This window comes from Neospora caninum, chromosome V (assembly GCF_000208865.1).
Source record: "Neospora caninum Liverpool complete genome, chromosome V".
Classification (NCBI taxonomy): Eukaryota; Apicomplexa; class Conoidasida; order Eucoccidiorida; family Sarcocystidae; genus Neospora; species Neospora caninum.
The window spans coordinates 2,375,141-2,402,020 of record NC_018391.1 but is presented as its reverse complement, the minus strand read 5'-3'; the positions used below and the strand labels follow the sequence as shown (position 1 = coordinate 2,402,020).

The following is a 26,880-nucleotide window of genomic DNA, read 5'->3' as shown; positions in this document are numbered from 1 at the left end:
ACCATTTAACAGCGGTGCATTGATACACTAGTGACGGTCTTTGCCGTGTAGGGATTCTGTGAATAAGATGGTGTTCGGTGGCCGAAGCCCAGTCGGGTAAACTCGCCATGACAGTTGTTCTATGTCCAGCATGGTGCCTTGAAGGCTGGCAGGCGCACCAGAAGTTGACAATAACTCCCCTGTCAGTAAGCTCCATTAAAACGAGGTGGAACTCCGAGTAATTATTGTAGTGGTGACTGAAACGTATGCTTCATCTCTCCTGATACTAACAATCAGCACACTTCTACTTCACAAACTATTAATGAAAAACCAAGGTTCCTTGAAACACAAGACACTGAACCGAGGACGTGGTGTGACGAAGTGCGGTGCAAAACATGGGAGCTGGCTTGGTGAGCCTTTACTGGTTATGGGCAATCAAGAGACGCGGACATAGCAGTTATCTGACTAAAATCGCTGCGGACTGTAGTCCATGGAGCAAGGTACGAACCAGACTCGAGGCCGATTTCTTCAGGTGCCTTCCATCTGGGTATTCGACGATGGAAGTATTGCATTGCGAGGAGAAAGAACGGTTTAGTGAAAAAACATTGATCCACCCGACAGTCCCGCTGTCTAGTGCTGCCAGTACAGCCACTAGACATAATCGTTTACCGTGAAACGTGAGCTAGAAAGCCTTTTCACACCAGACGGTGCACCCGCAAGAGGGCTTGTGCTTCCGGACGCACGGCGTAACGACGCAGATAATCATAAAAAGCCCAGTGGGAGGGTAGGAAAGAACAACAGACCAGATACTGGTGAATCTTTCGGATCGACGGAGTCTGTCACTTTCCAGAATGAACAGGTATGTTACCCCACGTCGCTCCCGATTTCGCGTTCTACTCACAGAAGGCCTCCATGCACTGCCATATTCGAAATTCTTCTTTGTTCTTCATTTATCGTGGATCGAGTGGCACAGATACACGTCTTTTGTTTTGAGATCCCTCCGGGCAAGGCCGCGACGTGCATCTGGGACGCCGAGAAGCAATGCAGCCGACAAACACACTATTCGTTGAGTCTGGTAGGCTTGGTCCTTCTCCTCCGCCACGAAGTGATACGCGGGGTCTGGTGCCTTTCATAAACTTCGACATCGTTCGGTTCTATGTTAGGGAAATGTAAACGGCTCGTGCACGTGTAGAAGCTCCCGTTCGCGCTACGGACCGGAGCAACAAAAGGAGAACACGTTTGGCGTCATCTAGTCTATCAGGCGCGTAGAGCTTCCCGTTATGAATCGAACCCCTCAGTACTGCTGTGTTCTCTCAGCAGCCAACCAAAAAAACCCAAGCCTTGAGACTTTCTGTCCTTCGCAGAGGCCCGACCTCCGAGGACTGTGGTGTTGTGCGAGATAGGGACGCGCCGCATTCGCTGCATTCTCTTTGTTTCCGGTAAAACCGGATACAGATGACGCTCAACTACATGGGAACTCTCCGCAAACAGTTGTCGAGCAGCCGGCATGGCAACGTCCGAGTCTTCCCGCGCGGGGGGCAGAACAAGCACTTCTGCACGCTGGCGCTCTTGCATCTCAAAGGTGTCTCTGGGCGACGGCCCCGTATTGTCTCTCTCTGCACGATGTTTCCTTATCAGAGCCTGACGCCGTTCGTACAGGCGCTTCCCTTCGACGGAAGAGGGCTGGTTCCCAGGTATGGCCACGTTGCCGTCATCTAATGACGAGTTGGCTACAGCTTGAGCGGGAGCAGGCAATTCCTTTGCCGTCTCGCCAAGTACAGGAAGACGCGAAGCAATCTCCAGTTCCGCTTTTTTGCTGCAAACAATCTGGGAGAGAAGATCTTCTTCATCAGAACTGCCTGCCAGTCTTCGACTGCTATTGCTGGTGAGGGCCGCAGGGGAGCACAGAGAAGAGGAAAGAAAACCAGGCGATGGACATGAGTCTGATTGGTCCGAAGAAGGCCCACACACACCCGCATTCCTGGCACTGTGCGCAGTTCCTTTCGTTCTTGCCAGGTCTGCTGTGATCGTACCATCTATCCCTCGTACTTCTTCCTCGTCAAGATGGACCGCATATGCATTCATTTGTCGGATACCTTCTTCTCGTCTCGTTGCCCCGAGTGACTGCGCGAATATCGGATTCTTCGCTGGTCGACCGTGACGCTTCTGTTCGCCCTCCTCTCTCCTGCGATTCTCCTCCGCTCTCCGCCTCGCCTCTGCCTCCTGCTTTCTCCGTTTCTCTTCCTCTCTCTTCTCACGCTCCGTCTCTTCTTCCCGCCGTTTGCGATCCTCCTCCGCTCTCCGCCTCGCCTCTGCCTCCTGCTGTCTCCGTTTCTCTTCCTCTCTCCTCTCACGCTCCGCCTCTTCTTCCCGCCGTTTGCGATCCTCCTCCGCTCTCCGCCTCGCCTCTGCCTCCTGCTGTCTCCGTTTCTCTTCCTCTCTCCTCTCACGCTCCGCCTCTTCTTCCCGCCGTTTGCGATCCTCCTCCGCTCTCCGCCTCGCCTCTGCCTCCTGCTTTCTCCGTTTCTCTTCCTCTCTCTTCTCACGCTCCGCCTCTTCTTCCCGCCGTTTGCGATCCTCCTCCGCTCTCCGCCTCGCCTCTGCCTCCTGCTGTCTCCGTTTCTCCTCCTCTCTCTTCTCACGCTCCGCCTCTTCTTCCCGCCGTTTGCGATCCTCCTCCGCTCTCCGCCTCGCCTCTGCCTCCTGCTGTCTCCGTTTCTCCTCCTCTCTCCTCTCACGCTCCGCCTCTTCTTCCCGCCGTTTGCGATCCTCCTCCGCTCTCCGCCTCGCCTCTGCCTCCTGCTGTCTCCGTTTCTCTTCCTCTCTCTTCTCACGCTCCGTCTCTTCTTCCCGCCGTTTGCGATCCTCCTCCGCTCTCCGCCTCGCCTCTGCCTCCTGCTGTCTCCGTTTCTCCTCCTCTCTCTTCTCACGCTCCGCCTCTTCTTCCCGCCGTTTGCGATCCTCCTCCGCTCTCCGCTTCGCCTCTGCCTCCTGCTGTCTCCGTTTCTCCTCCTCTCTCCTCTCACGCTCCGCCTCTTCTTCCCGCCGTTTGAGATCCTCCTCCGCTCTCCGCCTCGCCTCTGCCTCCTGCTGTCTCCGTTTCTCTTCCTCTCTCCTCTCACGCTCCGCCTCTTCTTCCCGCCGTTTGCGATCCTCCTCCGCTCTCCGCCTCGCCTCTGCCTCCTGCTTTCTCCGTTTCTCTTCCTCTCTCTTCTCACGCTCCGCCTCTTCTTCCCGCCGTTTGCGATCCTCCTCCGCTCTCCGCCTCGCCTCTGCCTCCTGCTGTCTCCGTTTCTCCTCCTCTCTCCTCTCACGCTCCGCCTCTTCTTCCCGCCGTTTGCGATCCTCCTCCGCTCTCCGCCTCGCCTCTGCCTCCTGCTTTCTCCGTTTCTCTTCCTCTCTCTTCTCACGCTCCGCCTCTTCTTCCCGCCGTTTGCGATCCTCCTCCGCTCTCCGCCTCGCCTCTGCCTCCTGCTGTCTCCGTTTCTCCTCCTCTCTCTTCTCACGCTCCGCCTCTTCTTCCCGCCGTTTGCGATCCTCCTCCGCTCTCCGCTTCGCCTCTGCCTCCTGCTGTCTCCGTTTCTCTTCCTCTCTCCTCTCACGCTCCGCCTCTTCTTCCCGCCGTTTGAGATCCTCCTCCGCTCTCCGCCTCGCCTCTGCCTCCTGCTGTCTCCGTTTCTCCTCCTCTCTCCTCTCACGCTCCGCCTCTTCTTCCCGCCGTTTGAGATCCTCCTCCGCTCTCCGCCTCGCCTCTGCCTCCTGCTGTCTCTGTTTCTCTTCCTTTCTCCTCTCACGCTCCGCCTCTTCTTCCCGCCGTTTGCGATCCTCCTCCGCTCTCCGCTTCGCCTCTGCCTCCTGCTGTCTCCGTTTCGCTTCCTCTCTCCTCTCACGCGCCCCGTCTGCTTCGTCACTTGTGTTCGGAGCCGCGTCTACCGTTCTCTCCGTTGCCACTTGCTGTGGCATCCAGACGGTCGCTTCTATCGTGGCGTGTTGTGGGGCCCTCATTTCTCTCTCTGTTGCTTCGTGCATGTGGTCTCTTACTCTCTTTCCGTTTCGTACAACGTTGTTTGGACTACTCGGGGCTTCAGTCCGTGACAGATGTATCGCCTCGAGAAGCTGTTTGAATCTTTCGGCTTCGCGTGGGAGTACCTCCCTATCGTAGGTCTCGTCCATAGCCCTGCTGTCTCTTCGTGGCATCCGGAAACTAAAGATGCGCCCTGCTTCGTTGCTGTCTTGTTTGCGACCACATGCGAGTATCTCTCTCTGCTCCCATTTCTGACGCGTTTCATTTTCCTCGCGTACCTGGGTCCCGATACGATCGCCAGATGGAACGTCTTTTTCCGGGCGATTTCCTGCTGGCCTCCACTCCCTCGCCGCCGACCCCTGTTCTTGCTCGGTCTCATGCACCCTGAATTCCGCGTCTACAGCGGCTACACGCTTCACTAACCGTTCGGTTTCTGCCCATGTAGCCGGTGTCTCTTTCCTCCTGTCAACGAACGTTTCGGTGCTGGCGTCGAGATCTTTTTTGCTTGCCACGTTTTCCTTCGTTCCCGACGACGAAAGGCGCCTGCCGCCATTTAGGATGGGTCTTGCCAAGTCGAGCGCATTAGAACCTCCTGCGTCCAATAAGGACAGAGACGAAGGCTGGCCCACTCGATTCCAAGTCCCTTCCAAATCACCTGTCTCGGAATGGGGAGCTCTGCTCACTCCTTGGACTCCTGCTCTGCCCTCACTCTGCGATGCTGGCTTCGAAGACGAGCGGCCGCCGGCTTTGGCGAAAATGGCTGCAGCCACAGCCGAGCTCGAGAGAGGCGCGTCGCTGTCTGTACCGCATGCGCCCCAAGGATTATCCCTCCATTTCGACGCAGCGGCCAGCACAGGTGACCAACCAAAGGAACTCGGTCTGTCTACAACCGACGCCGGAGAAACCTGGGCATTCGCGTTCTGCCTGCCGACCGCACCAGCGGATTCCAGGGAGAAGTCACGCGAGCCCGCTTCTGAAATTTCTTCAGACGACGGACACCTCTTGACGTGACGGGAAGCATGTGGTCGTGGGACGTTCGACGGAGGGACTACAGGTGGATAAGGCAGATCCGCTTCAAGATCTGTTTCCTCGGTTTCCGGGAAAACCATGCCACTTGAGAGGAAGGACGAATGTTTCGCCTCCCGCACACAACTCGTCGCACGGAGACAAGTGCGAACCTGTTCTGCACGCCACCACGCCTGCAGACGAATTACCTAAAGGCAGAAGCAACAGAGCCACGAATCAGGAGGATCCAGCGTTCTCAAGTGTCGCCGAGTCGCCGCACCGACGGGTTCCGCCCCGTCGCGCGGAGCGGGAATTGGATGGAGAGAATCCAGGACTTCTGGGCTCACATGCGGGAACTAGAACAGCCACAAAAAACTCCCATCAAGCCTACCTATCCGCGTTTCCAGGCACCAAGACAAACCCAGTGCGCAGCGAGGCTTTCATGCGACGATACCAACAGGCACCAGGTGTGCACGAGCGATGCCGTTTCTCACAGTTGGGGTCCACGATGGCTTGCGACTTAGTTTCGAGGCCATTCCATGCTAGTGTGCCTACACTGTCGCTGCGGAATGGCAAGTGCCTTGCTCTCTCCTCTTGTCCACCAGCCGATGCGAAACGACATCCCGCATTTGCACTAACGCCTAAAAGGGCGATTGCCCTCCACCGGGAGTGGGAAGTGGAGTCAAACACGCCAAGGTCTCACTTTGTCTTCCCGCCTCTTTGGCGGTGAAACGAGCTGACACTGTCGTGGATGCGTCAACCTCGGCACAACATGCCGGACACCTTTATCCTTTCGTGCAGCGAGACGTGAAGGGGACTTCTCTGTGCGTTGCGCGGTCTTCGAGATGCCATAGAGATTCGTTGCGGTCGCAGGACGGCCTGCGCTTGCTGCCGGATAAGACGCTGAAGCGGCTGCCTCTGGACAGACCCTCTTTTCTGTGAGGCGGTTCCCGCAGGTATTCAGGCGCGGCCTGGACAAAGGCTGGGGCCGCGGAATTCCGCTTCGACAAAAATTCTCGGTAAAGGCCCTCCCGCGGTCTTGTGCATCGGTCTCGGTTGTCCGTATCGCCGCATTGCTAGAAGGTGTTGGACTCTTCAGTTTCGTGCCCAACGGGCTTTCGGCTAGAAATCCACGGCGCTCTTTCGGAGCCTGTAACGGAGGCGGTGCGCCGCGCGATTTAGCCTCCGCCACTTGCTGAACTTGAGAAGAAGTCCCCGATAACTGACTCGCTTCGTTGTGGGCCGGTCCCGGAGTTGCTGGCTCGAACACGACCGGCCGAGCATTCGTCGCTTGACAGCTTGACGCTTTCTGTGTCGCTGACTTCAGTGGACTGGACACACTCGCCCTATTTTCCGTTTCCCACGGATGCCTCGGTCTTTGCGCGTTTGAACCGGGCTTTGCGCCGGGTTTCACCGGCACCGTTTGCGACTTCTCGTCCAAAACGTTCATTCTGACAGGAATCCTACGACCTACCGATCCGGCAGAACCTGCTGGAACTGACCCATTGCCGACCAGATGCCGTGTAGCGGTTACGCAGTGAGCTTTTGCCTTCGATGCTGTTGCCTTGGGCTTTTCTTGGTCGGGTGCCGCCTCAGCTGTCGGAAGCCTTCCGCGTGAGAGGCTGGTGACGCCAGCTCCTGATGATTCCCGCGCACGGCTCTCCGGTTGCCGTTTGGCAGTCACGAAGCCCATTCTCGCTGGTTTCGCTGGCGTATGCCTGGTGTCCTTTAAGGCTTTCACTGGTTGCGTCGAGGGTTCTGCGCGTGTAGATAGACCTCGATCAGCCTCGTTCCTCTCGGAACTGAGCCCTCCCGCACATCGTGTTTCCTGCAGGTTCAGGCGATCTGATGCCTGGCTGCTTTTGACGCATTCAGTCGATTCATCGGCAGCTGGTGTCGCGGATGAAGAACCACTTGGCTGGTCCGGAGAATACCTTGTCGCCTTCGCCTTTGCAAACGCGCAGGTATCCAAATCTTGCACTTTGGGGCTGTGGGCACTTTCGGCTGAAATGCGAAGTAACTGCGGCGACCTAGATGCCCCACGGGCGTCCTGCGCCGCATCCGCGCTCTGAGCAGCGACGCGCTGGGCCTGACATTTGCCTTTCGTTGGAACGGGGCCCTGTGTGGCCTGCTGCGTTGTGCTTGAAATTGAGAAACCCGAGGCGGCTAGCGGCGAATTCGGATGCAGAAGCTTAGATGCAGCCTTCGCACCCCTCCGTTGCACGCTTTCCTGATGCGGCACACGAGACATAAGAGCTTCTCTCTCGAGAAGCCCCGGTCCCGGTACGGTTCCCAATCCTCGTTCGATGGCCGCTCCCCGGCCAGCGTCTAGACGCTCCCGCGCATTCCCACCAAAGCCGAAAGTCGACGCTGAACTGCGCCGTCCCTTTGCAGACATGGCGGAAACGAAATCGCCTTCACCTGCCTTCAGCAGAGCCAGGCTGCTTTCTCTCTCGCCCACGATCGGCACGAGCTCAACTGGTTTCTTCTTTCCCGCCACACCAAAAGATGGTTTGACAGGCGCCGACGGCTGAGTTGACGACTCGGTACCGAGCTTGGATTTCTTTGCATGCTCCGTTGTGGCAACCGCTGAGTTCATTGCCGGCTTTTCATCGCCTTCCACGGCCTGCCTCCTTGCTTTGTCAGCGAGTCGAGCCGCTGGAATAGCTCCAACGATGGCGGAAGGGTTCCTCAGAATTCTAGCCCGTTTGCTGGCCCCCATGAGTTTTGCCGAGTTCATGGCCTTGGGAAACGACATTCTCTCGCCTGGCGCATCAGGTTGCCGATGCACCTTGTCGCTCGGAAGGTCCCACGGATGTCCACGTGGTGCTCCAGAGTCTATTCGAGCCGTCACCCGCGTGGCCTGCACACACGGGCTTGACGGTTTTAGCTCTCGATGCTTCGGAGCAATGGACCATTTGTCCCCCTGATCAGGTTCTGAAATGGATTCGGGTTTCTGGACCTCTTCCAGTTCCCCGACGTGCCGTGGTGTCCTCGTTGGCGTCTGAGAAGTACCGACAGGCTGTGCCTCTTGAGACGATTCGATGACCACATCTCGTGGACGCGAAATGCCAGAAAAAACCCTTTCCCCCTGAATCTGCTTGCCCAGTGACGACTCGAGCTCAGGCTCTTGCAGGACGGCCCAGCTCCGATCTCGATCGCTATGTCCTCGTTTCTGGCCTGGAGCTGACACTCCCGGCTGCGATCCTTTGCCGAATAAATGCTCCTCGTCATCATACGTCTCGTCTCCCAGTTTTTCCCGCGTTACCCGCGGAGGCTCGACCGTTGGGCTTGAGCGTATCACTTCGACCCGGCTTCGCGTCTCGCCCCGCGGGGCCACGCCCGCCGTCTGTGCAGCTTCGGCACTCCGCACGTCGCCGCAAGTACCGGAGCTTGCTTCCTCGGCCGTGCGGTGAGAAGCCTTCGACAGAAAAGGGTCTGCTGCAGCGGCGCCGAGTACACGTCCTCGCTCGACATCAGACACTTCCTTAGGTGTCGCGTCCCCTCCCAAATGCTCTGCCTGTTTCGGTTGCATTTGCATCTCCCTTCTCACGGGTGTTCCTTCCTTATTGGTAGCAGACTTAGAGGAGCCAACCACCCGGTCGTCTCCACGCGAGGAACCCGCTGCGACTTCAGCTGTGCAATTCCCAGTGGGGAATCGGCCCTCGGCACCACCGGGCACCTCAAAAGTGTGCATGCCTTGTTCACGTGTCTCTTCCATGCGACGTGCGGCTCCTCCATGTTCCTCCTCCCCAGCCAACTGCCGCGTCTTTCGGTCCTCGTCGCTTTTTTGTGCTGTAGCTGCTTTGTGAGTTTTCAAGCCGTCACTCAGGTTCCGGGATGATCGCAACAGCACGTCCGTCGGCGCATGCCGCGACGGCGGACGCGAAGCAATTTTTGGCGATTGGGCGGAAGACAACATACCCGGGTCCCGGTCACACCCTCCGTCTGAAAATGGACTTGCGGCTTTTGGCGCGGTTGCGCCTCGGAGGGCTCGCAACCAAGCCTTCACATGGAAGGGGGTGGAGTCCGCTTCGTGTCTGCCAGCGACAGCCTGCCGCGGGAAAAACTCAACAGAGTGTTGGGCAGAAGATGCTGTCTTGGCGCGGTGCGCACGACGGACGGAGGGGGCGGAGACACAGCCGCTGGCTGGCTCCACCTTTCGGGGCGTCGCCTCGAGAGGCCTACCGGAGTCATCGGTCTTCGATTGGGCCTCCACACCGTGGGCAGGAGAAAGACCGCGCGCTGCCGTCTGTGCGGACATTTCGGACCCGTTCATGTCGGGGAGGTGCTGAGGTCGAGGAGCCTGTCCAGGACGGCGTAGCTGTGAAGAAGGGGAGGGTGAGGAAGCGGAGGCACCGGGTCCCCGGGGCGGCACTCTGTCGGAAGTCGAAGAGACCGACTCTTCGGTCTGCTGCTTCGGCAGGGTTTCAAACTCGGACGAATCCTCAAAAAGGGAGGCAATGATGTCCGCCTTAATTGCTTCGGGATCATCAGACGCTTGAACGCTCGGGACGCCACTTACCGTGGAAATCCGCGGGAGTGCCGGAACTTCCCGCTCTGTCGCTGTACAGAGCTCTCGTGCACTGCGACGCTTTGTCGGGCCTCGCCCACGAGTGCGGTCTCCTTTCAGCCAGTACAAGTCGAGTGGCGGGACTGCAGGGTGCGACCGGCTAGGATTCCGCGCGGGGACATACCGGGGGGATAACGGAGGGGACGAGCAAACGGATGAATCCACGCGATTCATCTCCTCCTCTTCAGCAGCCTCGGTCCAATTCGGCGGAGACGGCTCTCTCTTTGTTCCTCCACTGCGCGCGGCGAAGGCCTTGCGCCCATAAGCTTCACTCGGCGGCTGGCATAGCTCCAGACTGCCATATGGAGATGCTGCTGCAGGGACAGCACATGGCTCAGCCCTCACGGACGACTGCGCCAAGCGACCGCTCCTAGTCCACCCCAACGATGACCCGCGAGGAGCCTCGGACGCGGCGGCTCCCGCACCCCGCCCAGAGCCCTCAGTCCGCCCCAAACCCGCCGCCCCTGCAGAGCGTAGCCGCCCATCCACTTCCGCACACCTCGCAGCTGCCATCTTCCCGCCAGCGGCTTTCCTGCCTTTGGCCTGCGCCTCGTTCCCCACCTCCCTAGCCTCCGTCCGACCCACTTCTCCGTCCACGACCCTCCCACCTCCTGTTCTGCTCGCCACCCCCTCAGACTGATCGTTCCCCGCCGACAGTCCGTCCCTCACCGTTACCAAACGCTCATCCGCCGCATCGCGCGACCTCGCCTCTGCTTCCATCAACGGCCCAAACATCACCAGCTTCTCGGCACCTTCCTCCGCTGCCTTGTCTACCTTATCACCGTCGTCACTCTCTACCTTCTCACTGTGATCTGGTGACGCACGCGTTCCGTCCCTCGCGGTTACCAAACGCTCATCCCCTGCATCGCGCGACCTCGCCTCTCCCGCCGTCATCGGGCCAAACACCACCAGCTTCTCGGCACCTTCCTTCGCTGCCTTCTCTACCATATCACCGTCGTCACTCTCCACCTTCGCACTGTGATCTGGTAACGCATGCGTTCCGTCGCTCGCGGTTACCAAACGCTCATCCCCCGCATCGCGTGCCTTCACCTCTGCTTCCGTCATCGGGCCAAACACCACCAGCTTCTCGGCACCTTCCTCCACTGCCTTCTCTACCTTATCACCGTCGTCACTCTCTATCTTCTCACTGTGATCTGGTGACGCACGCTTTCCGTCCCTCGCGGTTACCAAAGGATCATCGGCTGAATCGCGTGCCTTCGCCTCTCCCGCCGTCATCGGGCTAAACACAACCAGCTTCTCGGCACCTTGCTCCGCTGCATTCTCTACCTTTTCACCTTCGTCACTCTCTACCTTCGCACTGTGATCGGTCGCCGCATCCTTTCCGTTCCTCCGAGTTACCAACCGCTCATCCCCTGCCTCGCGTGCCTTCGCCTCTGCTTCCGTCATCGGCCCAAACACCACCAGCTTCTCGGCACCTTCCTCCGCTGCCTTCTCTACCTTATCACCGTCGTCACTCTCTACCTTCTCACTGTGATCTGGTGACGCACGCGTTCCGTCCCTCGCCGTTACCAAACGCTCGTCCCCTGCCTCGCGTTCCTTCGCCTCCCCCGCCGTCATCGGGCCTAACACCACCAGCTTCTCGGCACCTTCCTCCGCTGCCTTCTCTACCTTATCACCGTCGTCACTCTGTACCATCGCACTGTGATCTGGTGACGCACGCTTTCCGTCCCTCGCGGTTACCAAACGCTCATCCCCTGCATCGCGCGACCTCGCCTCTGCCTCCGTCATCGGGCCAAACACCACCAGCTTCTCGGCACCTTCCTCCGCTGCCTTGTCTACCTTATCACCGTCGTCAATCTCTACCTTCGCACTGTGATCTGGTGACGCACGCGTTCCGTCCCGCGCGGTTACCAAACGCTCATCCCCCGCATCGCGTGCCTTCACCTCTGCTTTCGTCATCGGCCCAAACACCACCAGCTTCTCGGCACCTTCCTCCGCTGCCTTGTCTACCTTATCACCTTCGTCACTCTCTACCTTCGCACTGTGATCGGTCGCCGCATCCTTTCCGTTCCTCCGAGTTACCAAACGCTCATACCCCGCATCGCGTGCCTTCACCTCTGCTTCCGTCATCGGGCCAAACACCACCAGCTTCTCGGCACCCTCCTCCGCTGCCTTCTCTACCTTTTCACCTTCGTCACTCTCTACCTTCTCACTGTGATCGGTTGCCGCGTCCTTTCCGTCCCTCGCGGTTACCAAACGCTCGTCCCCTGCCTCGCGTACCTTCACCTCTGCTTCCGTCATCGGGCCAAACGCCACCAGCTTCTCGGCACCTTCCTCCGCTGCCTTCTCTACCTTATCACCGTCGTCACTCTCTACCTTCGCACTGTGATCGGTTGCCGCGTCCGTTCCGTCCCTCGCCGTTACCAAACTCTCATCCCCTGCCTCGCGTTCCTTCGCCTCCCCCGCCGTCATCGGGCCAAACACCACCAGCTTCTCGGCACCTTCCGTCGCTGCCTTCTCTACCTTATCACCGTCGTCACTCTCTACCTTCTCACTGTGATCTGGTGACGCACGCTTTCCGTCCCTCGCCGTTACCAAACTCTCATCCCCTGCCTCGCGTTCCTTCGCCTCCCCCGCCGTCATCGGGCCAAACACCACCAGCTTCTCGGCACCTTCCTCCGCTGCCTTCTCTACCTTATCACCGTCGTCACTCTCTACCTTCTCCCTGTGATCTGGTGACGCACGCGTTCCGTCCCGCGCGGATACCAAACGCTCATCCCCCGCATCGCGTGCCTTCACCTCTGCTTCCGTCATCGGGCCAAACACAACCAGCTTCTCGGCACCTTCCTCCGCTGCCTTCTCTACCTTATCACCGTCGTCACTCTCTACCTTCTCACTGTGATCTGGTGACGCACGCGTTCCGTCCCTGGCGGTTACCAAACGCTCATCCCCTGCATCGCGCGACCTCGCCTCTGCTTCCGTCACCGGGCCAAACACCACCAGCTTCTCGGCACCTTCCTCCGCTGCCTTCTCTACCTTATCACCGTCGTCACTCTCTACCTTCTCACTGTGATCTGGTGACGCACGCGTTCCGTCCCTGGCGGTTACCAAACGCTCATCCCCTGCATCGCGCGACCTCGCCTCTGCTTCCGTCATCGGGCCAAACACCACCAGCTTCTCGGCACCTTCCTCCGCTGCCTTCTCTACCTTATCACCGTCGTCACTCTCTACCTTCTCACTGTGATCTGGTGACGCACGCTTTCCGTCCCTCGCCGTTACCAAACTCTCATCCCCTGCCTCGCGTTCCTTCGCCTCCCCCGCCGTCATCGGGCCAAACACCACCAGCTTCTCGGCACCTTCCTCCGCTGCCTTCTCTACCTTATCACCGTCGTCACTCTCTACCTTCGCACTGTGATCTGGTGACGCACGCGTTCCGTCCCTCGCCGTTACCAAACTCTCATCACCTGCCTCGCGTTCCTTCGCCTCCCCCGCCGTCATCGGGCCAAACACCACCAGCTTCTCGGCACCTTCCTCCGCTGCCTTCTCTACCTTATCACCGTCGTCACTCTCTACCTTCTCACTGTGATCTGGTGACGCACGCGTTCCGTCCCTGGCGGTTACCAAACTCTCATCCCCTGCATCGCGCGACCTCGCCTCTGCTTCCGTCATCGGGCCAAACACCACCAGCTTCTCGGCACCTTCCTCCGCTGCCTTCTCTACCTTATCACCGTCGTCACTCTCTACCTTCTCACTGTGATCTGGTGACGCACGCGTTCCGTCCCTGGCGGTTACCAAACGCTCATCCCCTGCATCGCGCGACCTCGCCTCTGCTTCCGTCATCGGGCCAAACACCACCAGCTTCTCGGCACCTTCCTCCGCTGCCTTCTCTACCTTATCACCGTCGTCACTCTCTACCTTCTCACTGTGATCTGGTGACGCACGCTTTCCGTCCCTCGCCGTTACCAAACTCTCATCCCCTGCCTCGCGTTCCTTCGCCTCCCCCGCCGTCATCGGGCCAAACACCACCAGCTTCTCGGCACCTTCCTCCGCTGCCTTCTCTACCTTATCACCGTCGTCACTCTCTACCTTCGCACTGTGATCTGGTGACGCACGCGTTCCGTCCCTGGCGGTTACCAAACGCTCATCCCCTGCATCGCGCGACCTCGCCTCTGCTTCCGTCATCGGGCCAAACACCACCAGCTTCTCGGCACCTTCCTCCGCTGCCATCTCTACCTTATCACCGTCGTCACTCTCTACCTTCTCACTGTGATCTGGTGACGGACGCTTTCCGTCCCTCGCCGTTACGAAACTCTCATCCCCTGCCTCGCGTTCCTTCGCCTCCCCCGCCGTCATCGGGCCAAACACCACCAGCTTCTCGGCACCTTCCTCCGCTGCCTTCTCTACCTTATCACCGTCGTCACTCTCTACCTTCGCACTGTGATCTGGTGACGCACGCGTTCCGTCCCTCGCCGTTACCAAACTCTCATCCCCTGCCTCGCGTTCCTTCGCCTCCCCCGCCGTCATCGGGCCAAACACCACCAGCTTCTCGGCACCTTCCTCCGCTGCCTTGTCTACCTTATCACCGTCGTCACTCTCTACCTTCGCACTGTGATCTGGTGACGCACGCGTTCCGTCCCTCGCCGTTACCAAACTCTCATCCCCTGCCTCGCGTTCCTTCGCCTCCCCCGCCGTCATCGGGCCAAACACCACCAGCTTCTCGGCACCTTCCTCCGCTGCCTTGTCTACCTTATCACCGTCGTCACTCTCTACCTTCTCACTGTGATCTGCTGACGCACGCGTTCCGTCCCTCGCGGTTACCAAACGCTCGTCCCCTCCCTGGCGTGCCTTCGCCTCTCCCGCCGTCATCGGGCCAAACACAATCAGCTTCTCGGCACCTCGCTCCGCTGCCTTCTCTACCTTTTCACCTTCGTCACTCTCTACCTTCTCACTGTGATCGGTTGCCGCGTCCGTTCCGTCCCTCGCGGATACCAAACGCTCATCCCTCGCAACGCGTGCCTTCACCTCTGCCTCCGTCATCGGGCCAAACACAACCAGCTTCTCGGCACCTTCCTCCGCTGCCTCGTCTACCTTATCACCGTCGTCACTCTCTACCTTCTCACTGTGATCTGATGACGCACGCTTTCCGTCCCTCGCCGTTACCAAACTCTCATCCCCTGCCTCGCGTTCCTTCGCCTCCCCCGCCGTCATCGGGCCAAACACCACCAGCTTCTCGGCACCTTCCTCCGCTGCCTTCTCTACCTTATCACCGTCGTCACTCTCTACCTTCGCACTGTGATCTGGTGACGCACGCGTTCCGTCCCGCGCGGTTACCAAACGCTCATCCCCCGCATCGCGTGCCTTCACCTCTGCTTTCGTCATCGGCCCAAACACCACCAGCTTCTCGGCACCTCCCTCCGCTGCCTCGTCTACCTTATCACCGTCGTCACTCTCTACCTTCGCACTGTGATCGGTTGCCGCGTCCGTTCCGTCCCTCGCGGATACCAAACGCTCATCCCCTGCCTCGCGTGCCTTCACCTCTGCCTCCGTCATCGGCCCAAACACCACCAGCTTCTCGGCACCTTCCTCCGCTGCCTTCTCTACCTTATCACCGTCGTCACTCTCTACCTTCTCACTGTGATCTGGTGACGCACGCTTTCCGTCCCTCGCAGTTACCAAAGGATCATCGGCTGAATCGCGCGACCTCGCCTCTGCCTTCGTCATCGGGCCAAACATCACCATCTCCTCGGCACCTTCCTCCGACCCATTCTCTACCTTATCACCGTCGTCACTCTCTACCTTCTCACTGTGATCTGCTGACGCATGCGTTCCGTCCCTGGCGGTTACCAACCGCTCATCCCCCGCATCGCGTGCCTTCACCTCTGCTTCCGTCATCGGGCGAAACATCACCATCTCCTCGGCACCTTTCTCGGCTGCCTTCTCTACCTTATCACCGTCGTCACTCTCTACCTTTGCACTGTGATCTGGTGACGCACGCTTTCCGTCCCGCGCGGTTACCAAACGCTCATCCCCTGCCTCGCGTGCCTTCGCCTCTGCTTCCGTCATCGGGCCAAACACCACCAGCTTCTCGGCACCTTCCTCCGCTGCCTTGTCTACCTTATCACCGTCGTCACTCTCTACCTTCTCACTGTGATCTGCTGACGCATGCGTTCCGTCCCTCGCGGTTACCAAACGCTCGTCCCCTGCCTGGCGTGCCTTCGCCTCTCCCGCCGTCATCGGGCCAAACACAACCAGCTTCTCGGCACCTCCCTCCGCTGCCTCGTCTACCTTATCACCGTCGTCACTCTCTACCTTCTCCCTGTGATCGGTTGCCGCGTCCGTTCCGTCCCTCGCGGATACCAAACGCTCATCCCCTGCCTCGCGTGCCTTCACCTCTGCCTCCGTCATCGGGCCAAACATCACCATCTCCTCGGCACCTTCCTCCGCTGCCTTCTCTACCTTTTCACCTTCGTCACTCTCTACCTTCTCACTGTGATCTGGTGACGCATGCGTTCCGTCCCTGGCGGTTACCAAACGCTCATCCCCCGCATCGCGTGCCTTCACCTCTGCTTCCGTCATCGGGCCAAACATCACCAGCTTCTCGGCACCTTCCTCCGCTGCCTTCTCTACCTTTTCACCTTCGTCACTCTCTACCTTCGCACTGTGATCGGTCGCCGCATCCTTTCCGTTCCTCCGAGTTACCAAACGCTCATCCCCCGCATCGCGTGCCTTCACCTCTGCTTCCGTCATCGGGCCAAACACCACCAGCTTCTCGGCACCTCCCTCAGCTGCCTCGTCTACCTTATCACCGTCGTCACTCTCTACCTTCTCACTGTGATCTGGTGACGCACGCTTTCCGTCCCTCGCAGTTACCAAAGGATCATCGGCTGAATCGCGCGACCTCGCCTCTGCCTTCGTCATCGGGCCAAACATCACCATCTCCTCGGCACCTTCCTCCGACCCATTCTCTACCTTATCACCTTCGTCACTCTCTACCTTCTCACTGTGATCTGCTGACGCATGCGTTCCGTCCCTGGCGGTTACCAACCGCTCATCCCCCGCATCGCGTGCCTTCACCTCTGCTTCCGTCATCGGGCGAAACATCACCATCTCCTCGGCACCTTTCTCGGCTGCCTTCTCTACCTTATCACCGTCGTCACTCTCTACCTTTGCACTGTGATCTGGTGACGCACGCTTTCCGTCCCGCGCGGTTACCAAACGCTCATCCCCTGCCTCGCGTGCCTTCGCCTCCCCCGCCGTCATCGGGCCAAACACCACCAGCTTCTCGGCACCTTCCTCCGCTGCCTTCTCTACCTTATCACCGTCGTCACTCTCTACCTTCTCACTGTGATCTGCTGACGCATGCGTTCCGTCCCTCGCGGATACCAAACGCTCGTCCCCTGCCTGGCGTGCCTTCACCTCTGCTTCCGTCATCGGGCCAAACATCACCAGCTTCTCGGCACCTTCCTCCGCTGCCTTCTCTACCTTTTCACCTTCGTCACTCTCTACCTTCGCACTGTGATCGGTCGCCGCATCCTTTCCGTTCCTCCGAGTTACCAAACGCTCATCCCCCGCATCGCGTGCCTTCACCTCTGCTTCCGTCATCGGGCCAAACACCACCAGCTTCTCGGCACCTCCCTCCGCTGCCTCGTCTACCTTATCACCGTCGTCACTCTCTACCTTCTCCCTGTGATCGGTTGCCGCGTCCGTTCCGTCCCTCGCGGATACCAAACGCTCATCCCCCGCATCGCGTGCCTTCACCTCTGCCTCCGTCATCGGGCCAAACATCACCATCTCCTCGGCACCTTCCTCCGCTGCCTTCTCTACCTTATCACCGTCGTCACTCTCTACCTTCTCACTGTGATCGGTTGCCGCGTCCGTTCCGTCCCTCGCGGTTACCAAACGCTCATCCCCTGCCTCGCGTTCCTTCGCCTCTCCCGCCGTCATCGGGCCAAACACAACCAGCTTCTCGGCACCTTCCTCCGCTGCCTTCACTACCTTATCACCGTCGTCACTCTCTACCTTCTCACTGTGATCGGTTGCCGCGTCCGTTCCGTCCCTGGCGGTTACCAAACGCTCATCCCCTGCCTCGCGTGCCTTCACCTCTGCTTTCGTCATCGGCCCAAACACCACCAGCTTCTCGGCACCTTCCTCCGCTGCCTTCTCTACCTTATCACCGTCGTCACTCTCTACCTTCTCCCTGTGATCGGTTGCCGCGTCCGTTCCGTCCCTCGCGGTTACCAAACACTCATCCCCCGCATCGCGTGCCTTCACCTCTGCTTTCGTCATCGGCCCAAACACCACCAGCTTCTCGGCACCTTCCTCCGCTGCCTTCTCTACCTTATCACCTTCGTCACTCTCTACCTTGGCACTGTGATCTGCTGACGCATGCGTTCCGTCCCTGGCGGTTGCCAAACGCTCATCCCCCGCATCGCGTGCCTTCACCTCTGCTTCCGTCATCGGGCCAAACACCACCAGCTTCTCGGCACCTTCCTCCACTGCCTTCTCTACCTTATCACCGTCGTCACTCTCCACCTTCTCACTGTGATCTGGTGACGCACGCTTTCCGTCCCTCGCCGTTACCAAACTCTCATCCCCTGCATCGCGCGACCTCGCCTCTCCCCCCGTCATAGGCCCAAACACTACCAGCTTCTCGGCACCTTCCTCCGCTGCCTTCTCTACCTTATCACCGTCGTCACTCTCTACCTTCTCACAGTGATCGGTTGCCGCTTCCGTTCCGTCCCTCGCGGTTACCAACCGCTCATCCCCCGCATCGCGTGCCTTCACCTCTGCTTCCGTCATCGGGCCAAACATCACCATCTCCTCGGCACCTTCCTCCGACCCACTCTCTACCTTATCACCGTCGTCACTCTCTACCTTCTCACTGTGATCGGTTGTCGCGTCCGTTCTGTCCCGCGCGGTTACCAAACGCTCGTCCCCTGCATCGCGTTCCGTCGCCTCTCCCGCCGTCATCGGCCCAAACACCACCAGCTTCTCGGCACCTTGCTCCGCTGCCTCGTCTACCTTATCACCGTCGTCACTCTCTACCTTCTCCCTGTGATCGGTTGCCGCGTCCGTTCCGTCCCTCGCGGATACCAAACTCTCATCCCCTGCCTCGCGTTCCTTCGCCTCCCCCGCCGTCATCGGGCCAAACACCACCAGCTTCTCGGCACCTTCCTCCGCTGCCTTCTCTACCTTATCACCGTCGTCACTCTCTACCTTCGCACTGTGATCTGATGACGCACGCGTTCCGTCCCTGGCGGTTACCAAACGCTCATCCCTCGCAACGCGTGCCTTCGCCTCTGCTTCCGTCATCGGGCCAAACACCACCAGCTTCTCGGCACCTTCCTCCGCTGCCTTCTCTACCTTATCACCGTCGTCACTCTCTACCTTCTCACTGTGATCTGGTGACGCACGCGTTCCGTCCCTGGCGGTTACCAAACGCTCATCCCCCGCAACGCGTGCCTTCACCTCTGCTTCCGTCATCGGGCCAAACACCACCAGCTTCTCGGCACCTTCTTCCGCTGCCTTCTCTACCTTATCACCGTCGTCACTCTCTACCTTCTCCCTGTGATCGGTTGCCGCGTCCGTTCCGTCCCTCGCGGATACCAAACGCTCATCCCCCGCATCGCGTGCCTTCACCTCTGCCTCCGTCATCGGGCCAAACATCACCATCTCCTCGGCACCTTCCTCCGCTGCCTTCTCTACCTTATCACCGTCGTCACTCTCTACCTTCTCACTGTGATCGGTTGCCGCGTCCGTTCCGTCCCTCGCGGTTACCAAACGCTCATCCCCTGCCTCGCGTTCCTTCGCCTCTCCCGCCGTCATCGGGCCAAACACAACCAGCTTCTCGGCACCTTCCTCCGCTGCCTTCACTACCTTATCACCGTCGTCACTCTCTACCTTCTCACTGTGATCGGTTGCCGCGTCCGTTCCGTCCCTGGCGGTTACCAAACGCTCATCCCCTGCCTCGCGTGCCTTCACCTCTGCTTTCGTCATCGGGCCAAACATCACCATCTCCTCGGCACCTTCCTCCGCTGCCTTCTCTACCTTATCACCGTCGTCACTCTCTACCTTCTCCCTGTGATCGGTTGCCGCGTCCGTTCCGTCCCTCGCGGTTACCAAACACTCATCCCCCGCATCGCGTGCCTTCACCTCTGCTTTCGTCATCGGGCCAAACACCACCAGCTTCTCGGCACCTTCCTCCGCTGCCTTCTCTACCTTATCACCGTCGTCACTCTCTACCTTCGCACTGTGATCTGATGACGCACGCGTTCCGTCCCTGGCGGTTACCAAACGCTCATCCCCTGCCTCGCGTTCCTTCGCCTCCCCCGCCGTCATCGGGCCAAACACCACCAGCTTCTCGGCACCTTCCTCCGCTGCCTTCTCTACCTTATCACCGTCGTCACTCTCTACCTTCGCACTGTGATCTGATGACGCACGCGTTCCGTCCCTGGCGGTTACCAAACGCTCATCCCTCGCAACGCGTGCCTTCGCCTCTGCTTCCGTCATCGGGCCAAACACCACCAGCTTCTCGGCACCTTCCTCCGCTGCCTTCTCTACCTTATCACCGTCGTCACTCTCTACCTTCTCACTGTGATCTGGTGACGCACGCGTTCCGTCCCTGGCGGTTACCAAACGCTCATCCCCCGCAACGCGTGCCTTCACCTCTGCTTCCGTCATCGGGCCAAACACCACCAGCTTCTCGGCACCTTCTTCCGCTGCCTTCACTACCTTATCACCGTCGTCACTCTCTACCTTCTCACTGTGATCGGTTGCCGCGTCCGTTCCGTCCCTCGCGGTTACCAAACGCTCGTCCCCTGCCTCGCGTTCCTTCGCCTCTCCCGCCGTCATCGGGCCAAACACAACCAGCTTCTCGGCACCTTCCTCCACTGCCTTGTCTACCTTATCACCTTCGTCACTCTCTACCTTCTCACTGTTATCGGTTGCCGCTTCCGTTCCGTCCCTCGCGGTTACCAACCGCTCATCCCCCGCATCGCGTGCCTTCACCTCTGCTTCCGTCATCGGGCCAAACATCACCATCTCCTCGGCACCTTTCTCGGCTGCCTTCTCGACCTTATCACCGTCGTCACTCTCTACCTTCTCACTGTGATCTGCTGACGCATGCGTTCCGTCCCTGGCGGTTACCAAACGCTCATCCCCCGCATCGCGTGCCTTCACCTCTGCTTCCGTCATCGGGCCAAACATCACCATCTCCTCGGCACCTTCCTCCGCTGCATTCTCTACCTTTTCACGTTCGACACTCTCTACCTTCTCACTATGATCCGTCGCCGCATCCTTTCCGTTCCTCCGAGTTACCAAACGCTCATCCCCCGCATCGCGTGCCTTCACCTCTGCTTCCGTCATCGGGCCAAACACAACCAGCTTCTCGGCACCTTCTTCCGCTGCCTTCACTACCTTATCACCGTCGTCACTCTCTACCTTCTCACTGTGATCGGTTGCCGCGTCCGTTCCGTCCCTCGCGGTTACCAACCGCTCATCCCCTGCATCGCGTGCCTTCGCCTCTGCTTCCGTCATCGGGCCAAACATCACCATCTCCTCGGCACCTTCCTCCGCTGCCTTCTCGACCTTATCACCGTCGTCACTCTCTACCTTCTCACTGTGATCTGCTGACGCATGCGTTCCGCTCCTCCGAGTTACCAAACGCTCATCCCCCGCATCGCGTGCCTTCACCTCTGCTTCCGTCATCGGGCCAAACATCACCATCTCCTCGGCACCTTCCTCCGCTGCATTCTCTACCTTTTCACCTTCGTCACTCTCTACCTTCTCACTGTGATCGGTCGCCGCATCCTTTCCGTTCCTCCGAGTTACCAAACGCTCATCCCCCGCATCGCGTGCCTTCACCTCTGCTTCCGTCATCGGGCCAAACACAACCAGCTTCTCGGCACCTTCCTCCGACCCATTCTCTACCTTATCACCGTCGTCACTCTCTACCTTCTCACTGTGATCTGGTGACGCACGCGTTCCGTCCCTGGCGGTTACCAAACGCTCATCCCCCGCAACGCGTGCCTTCACCTCTGCTTCCGTCATCGGGCCAAACACCACCAGCTTCTCGGCACCTTCTTCCGCTGCCTTCACTACCTTATCACCGTCGTCACTCTCTACCTTCTCACTGTGATCGGTTGCCGCGTCCGTTCCGTCCCTCGCGGTTACCAAACGCTCGTCCCCTGCCTCGCGTTCCTTCGCCTCTCCCGCCGTCATCGGGCCAAACACAACCAGCTTCTCGGCACCTTCCTCCACTGCCTTGTCTACCTTATCACCTTCGTCACTCTCTACCTTCTCACTGTGATCGGTTGCCGCTTCCGTTCCGTCCCTCGCGGTTACCAACCGCTCATCCCCCGCATCGCGTGCCTTCACCTCTGCTTCCGTCATCGGGCCAAACATCACCATCTCCTCGGCACCTTCCTCCGCTGCCTTCTCGACCTTATCACCGTCGTCACTCTCTACCTTCTCACTGTGATCTGCTGACGCATGCGTTCCGTCCCTGGCGGTTACCAAACGCTCATCCCCCGCATCGCGTGCCTTCACCTCTGCTTCCGTCATCGGGCCAAACATCACCATCTCCTCGGCACCTTCCTCCGCTGCATTCTCTACCTTTTCACCTTCGTCACTCTCTACCTTCTCACTGTGATCGGTCGCCGCATCCTTTCCGTTCCTCCGAGTTACCAAACGCTCATCCCCCGCATCGCGTGCCTTCACCTCTGCTTCCGTCATCGGGCCAAACACAACCAGCTTCTCGGCACCTTCCTCCGCTGCCTTCTCTACCTTATCACCGTCGTCACTCTCTACCTTCGCACTGTGATCTGGTGACGCACGCGTTCCGTCCCGCGCGGTTACCAAACGCTCATCCCCCGCATCGCGTGCCTTCACCTCTGCTTCCGTCATCGGCCCAAACACCACCAGCTTCTCGGCACCTTCTTCCGCTGCCTTCTCTACCTTATCACCGTCGTCACTCTCTACCTTCGCACTGTGATCGGTTGCCGCGTCTGTTCCGTCCCTCGCGGTTACGAAACGCTCGTCCCCTGCCTCGCGTGCCTCCGCCTCTGCCTCCGTCATCGGCCCAAACACCACCAGCTTCTCGGCACCTTCCTCCGCTGCCTTCTCTACCTTATCACCTTCGTCACTCTCTACCTTCTCACTGTGATCGGTTGCCGCATCCTTTCCGTTCCTCCGAGTTACCAAACGCTCGTCCCCTGCCTCGCGTACCTTCGCCCCTTTATCTCCCTCTCGGTTTCGCACCATCTCAGGTGGCTCGGTGTTCGCTACCGGCAGCGCGTCGTGGGTACCGGCATTCCGGACGCGTTTGTCACTTTGATGCACGTTTTTGAGGAGGCGGTGCCGAGAGCGTGGCACGGCTGCAGGGGTGTTGGACAGCACATGTGGCTGCTTGGGCTGTAAGGAAGCGGGTTTGACAGACTGTGGATGGGGCTCTGGGGGCGTGGGAGGGTCAGATTGTCTACCACCTTCGTCGGTAGGGTTGTCCATGGATTCGTCCATCGACTCAAGTGGAGGCGGGGGTGGACCATCTGCACTTCTCCGTCCTGTTCCTGTCTCAAGCAGAAGGTCGGACTTGCAAGGGGCCGGACTTCGTACCTGGATAGTCATGCCTCCACCGAGAGCCCCCGTCTCATGCTGCCCATCTTCTTCTATCCTTTCTCTGGACGCCGAGCCGTCAGACCGACGCCTCTGCGTCACCAGCAGATCCTCGGTCGTCAGCGTCTCGGGCTCGGTTGCTGGGACCGCAGAAGCTGTCTGGGTCTCAGATTCTGTCCTTTGCCCACGCACGCAAAAACGCGCTCCATCCTCGAGCGAGTCGTGGCTTTCCACACGACTGAAAGAAGCCTCCGTCCTTCGTGGTGGTTCCGCTTGTTTTTGCCCGACCTTGGCGGCTTCATCTCCTGCGCTAGACTTCGAAACCGTGTCTGTAAGATAGGCTTCGAATGAGGGCGATCCCGCCTTGGTGCGTGGGGATGGTTCGCTCGGCAAGCCTTTCCCACGTCCCTCCACTGTTGAGGACGGGTCTAGATTGGTGATGTTGCTTTCGTGTTTCCCTCCGGCGTTCCAAGTAAACAGACGTCTGCGCTCTTTCCCTATGGAGGTTGCGAGTGCTGCTCGGCGTCTAATTGGAGTGTCGGCACCGGCGCCAACCGTACGCATGTCGCTGTAAGGCCCAGAAGACACCGACATGCCCGTGGCTTCGGCAGATCGACTGCGGACAGCCGGTCTGGTACAAGGAGAGACGGAACTCGTCTGCCAGTGCATATCAGGAAGCGCTTCGGGTCTCTGCTGTTGTGCCGACGGAGTATGGAACCGGGATCCACGCAGCTCCGCACACCGGGCGGCTGCTGGTGGCGACGTCTCCCGAATGTAGCCGCTGACTGCGTGAGGTGACGACACTTCTCTGCCAAAGCGATCTTCCGATAGAGCACTCCACGGCATGTGGGGACACACTGGCACGTCTTTCGCTCTCGGTAGTTCGCGTTCGGTCCTGTTGTCATTTCCCGGAGACTCTCGTTCCAGCAGCAGTGCTGGCTCCTGGCCAGGCGCAAGAGACGTCGGCTTGGAGCCTTCCGTTTCTTCCGCCCCGGCAGTCACCGCCAGCTGCCTTCGACCCGTCGTCACCGACTTTGGCACAAAACGGCCAGAAGACACTCCGGTTATGCGCTTGCGCAGCTGCGTCTCGGGCGCAATTTGCAGATCTTCCCGGTTGACAAGTGGTTCTGAAGCTGACCGTGCAGCCCCTGTCTGCTGCGCCGTCAGACGCGAAGTGTCTAATCGCATACTCTCCTCTTCATCATTGGAAAACAGCGCTCGGTAGACGTCAGCCTTCTTCTCTTCTGGATTCATCGAGTTGCATGCGTCAGAAGGGCTGCTGCCTGACCTTCTCTGCAGCCAAAACAAATTTAGACGAGGAATGGCCGAAGACGCCGCCATCAAGCGAGAACTGTCACCTGGAGCATTGTGTGGCGAACACACAGCGGACACAGAATTCGACGACGAAACCAGGGATTCACTACCAGCGGTTCGATCCCCTGACCCCGCGCTGACTGACATCCCCGGCGGGGCCTCAACTTCGCCGTTGCCGCGCACATATTCAGACGTCTTTCTCCGTCGCTCCCGTTTGGTGCCAGCCTCTCGCGATCTTGTTAAGCGCCGGCCGCGCAGGGTACCGTCTCGACCGTGATATACACCCGGCGAGCGCAGTGAGGAGATCCTCGAGCTCTTTTGCTGGCCTGAGTGACGGACGACGCACACATTGCCACGCACGTAACGCAACCATTTCATACGCATGATTTCGAAGTGCGGACCACTCCGCCGGCAACCCGTGAATTGCAAAGCCTGGTCTGCTGGCTCAGAAAACAATCCGGATCGCCGTGGAAAGTTTGGAGGTGAATCGTAACACGGTACGTTAGAGCCGTTCACGGCCTCCCACCAGTGTAAAAATCGACACGGCATCGAAGGCGGTCATCTGTGTGGAGAGGGGGGGGTGCGGGAACAACCTGAGGGGCTTTCCCTGCAGTGTGAAAGACTGTCGCAGTGAAAAGCATGGAAAGCTAGAATCCCCCCTGCCAAAAACTCACCTCTGGTATCCTTTTCCGTTTCATCTGAGCTGTCAGATCTAGGACTATCAGAAGACTTAGATGGTGTGTCAATTTGTGGCTCGAAAGATCTAATTCTAACACTGGGCACTCGGCCCATTTCCAGAGTACACGTCAGCGCTCGTTGAGGACGCGGTTGCTTGTATGAATCCAGATGCGCTGGACGCCTAACCGCCGTGCCGCCCGGGTGACTGATGTTCCGAGAGGTGCCAGGCAAAGCGCGACCGGTGTGAGCCGCTGAAGAAGCCTTGATGTCCTCGTCGAACCGGCGTTCTCTCGATGAACCTCGACGTGAACGGATCCGACCGCCGCGAACGAACGTTGGAGACAGGGAGCCGGAGGAACTCGTGGAAACTACTGGTGAAAATGAGTGTCTGTGAAAGGAGGCTGCACGAAGATCAGGCTTGTCTGCAACGAAAGGGACATACGAGAGGCATCGTTGTCATTCTGTCGCGCGCGGCCGCCGCAGAGAACCAATGGGTCCAGTCATCGCGAGCAAACCCGATGGAAACAACATTCTCCGATCCATAGAAAGAAGCGACCGAGGTGCGGCAACTGAGCCTCTCCAGGAGTCCTCGAGGACCCTAGACCGCTCTGTCTATCACTTGGGTAAACTCAGCGGCGGTCAGGCACGACCTAGACGCACTCTTTCGTTGCGAGCTCAACGACAAACATCGTGGAAGACGACTGCGATGTACCTGAAAGCGTTGCGTGTCTCGTCACATCCTGACATCGCGGAGGACGTTCGCTGAATCCTACCTGATGACGACGAAAACACAGACGTCAGAAATCGTCTGATCATTGAGCCGCCATCTTGTGCAACTCGCGACGAACCCCTTTCCGCGGCCGCAGCCTCCATGCGAGCCTCTTCCACTCGCGAGGCGATGGAATCCTGGCTCGTACCTCTTGACGGAGACGACGTTTGGCTTTGATCGCGGGGTCCTACCGGCAAAAAGAGAAACCACCCACGGGCCGACCGTCAGTGCCTTCTAAGACTGTGCAAATCCGGCTGAATCGGTGCAGTCACACACTGGTGAGCCAGGCGGCAGCATTCTCGAACCGGTGACTTCAGGCCGCATTCACTTTCGCATCTCTGTCTCACTGACCCTCAAGGAAGCGACAGAAAGAGGGATCTGGTAGCAGCGCTTCGCTGGTGCAATACACTCCTGCATAAAATACTCCGAATCTTGTGGCAAGGCCGTGCGCGAGCTACGCGGCTCTGGTACAAGATCCGTGTAGTGCCCGTTATCACTGACAATGACGTGTACCTCCAGAAAACCCGCGAGGGTGGCATGTGCAGGGCTGTGTTTCACAGCAGTAGAACCGAAGACACACGCCACACTTCGACGACGCCAAATTCGGGAAACTGCCGCTATGTGGTCTACAGGCTCAAATCTGCTGGTCGCGTTCACCGAAGTCAGCGGCTTCAGACCAGGAGAGTGTCTCTCACGCCGCCACGGCTCAGCGATACTTTGCGACTACAAGCTCCAAGATCAAACCCGTGAGAGGCGACGCGCCCGTTTGGCCTTACCTCGGCGGTATGACACACCATGGACTGCCACCGACTGAAACGCAAAGCATGTCGCTGGGCGCTGCTCGACGTCGATCTGTGCGCCGCCATCCGTGGCTACACCACCATCACGCCAGGAGACCGGAACCACTACTCTGGAGTCGCGTCCGTGTCCAGCCGTTCGATTTGCCGCAACGGGGGGAATCTGCAT

At 59.0% G+C, this 26,880-nt stretch overlaps 1 protein-coding gene across 1 annotated transcript; it reads right to left on the bottom strand.

Annotated features, from left to right (window-relative positions):
- Positions 1–1,257: 1,257 nt before the first annotated feature.
- NCLIV_015050 (Proteophosphoglycan ppg4, related) lies at positions 1,258–26,880 on the bottom strand (the record flags this gene model as incomplete). The annotated part of the gene is made up of 6 exons (XM_003881694.1): positions 1,258–3,933; positions 4,687–4,927; positions 6,943–11,583; positions 11,638–24,793; positions 25,919–26,101; positions 26,691–26,880. 6 exons carry the CDS (start codon positions 26,878–26,880, stop codon positions 1,258–1,260), a joined length of 21,087 nt encoding a protein of 7,028 aa, XP_003881743.1.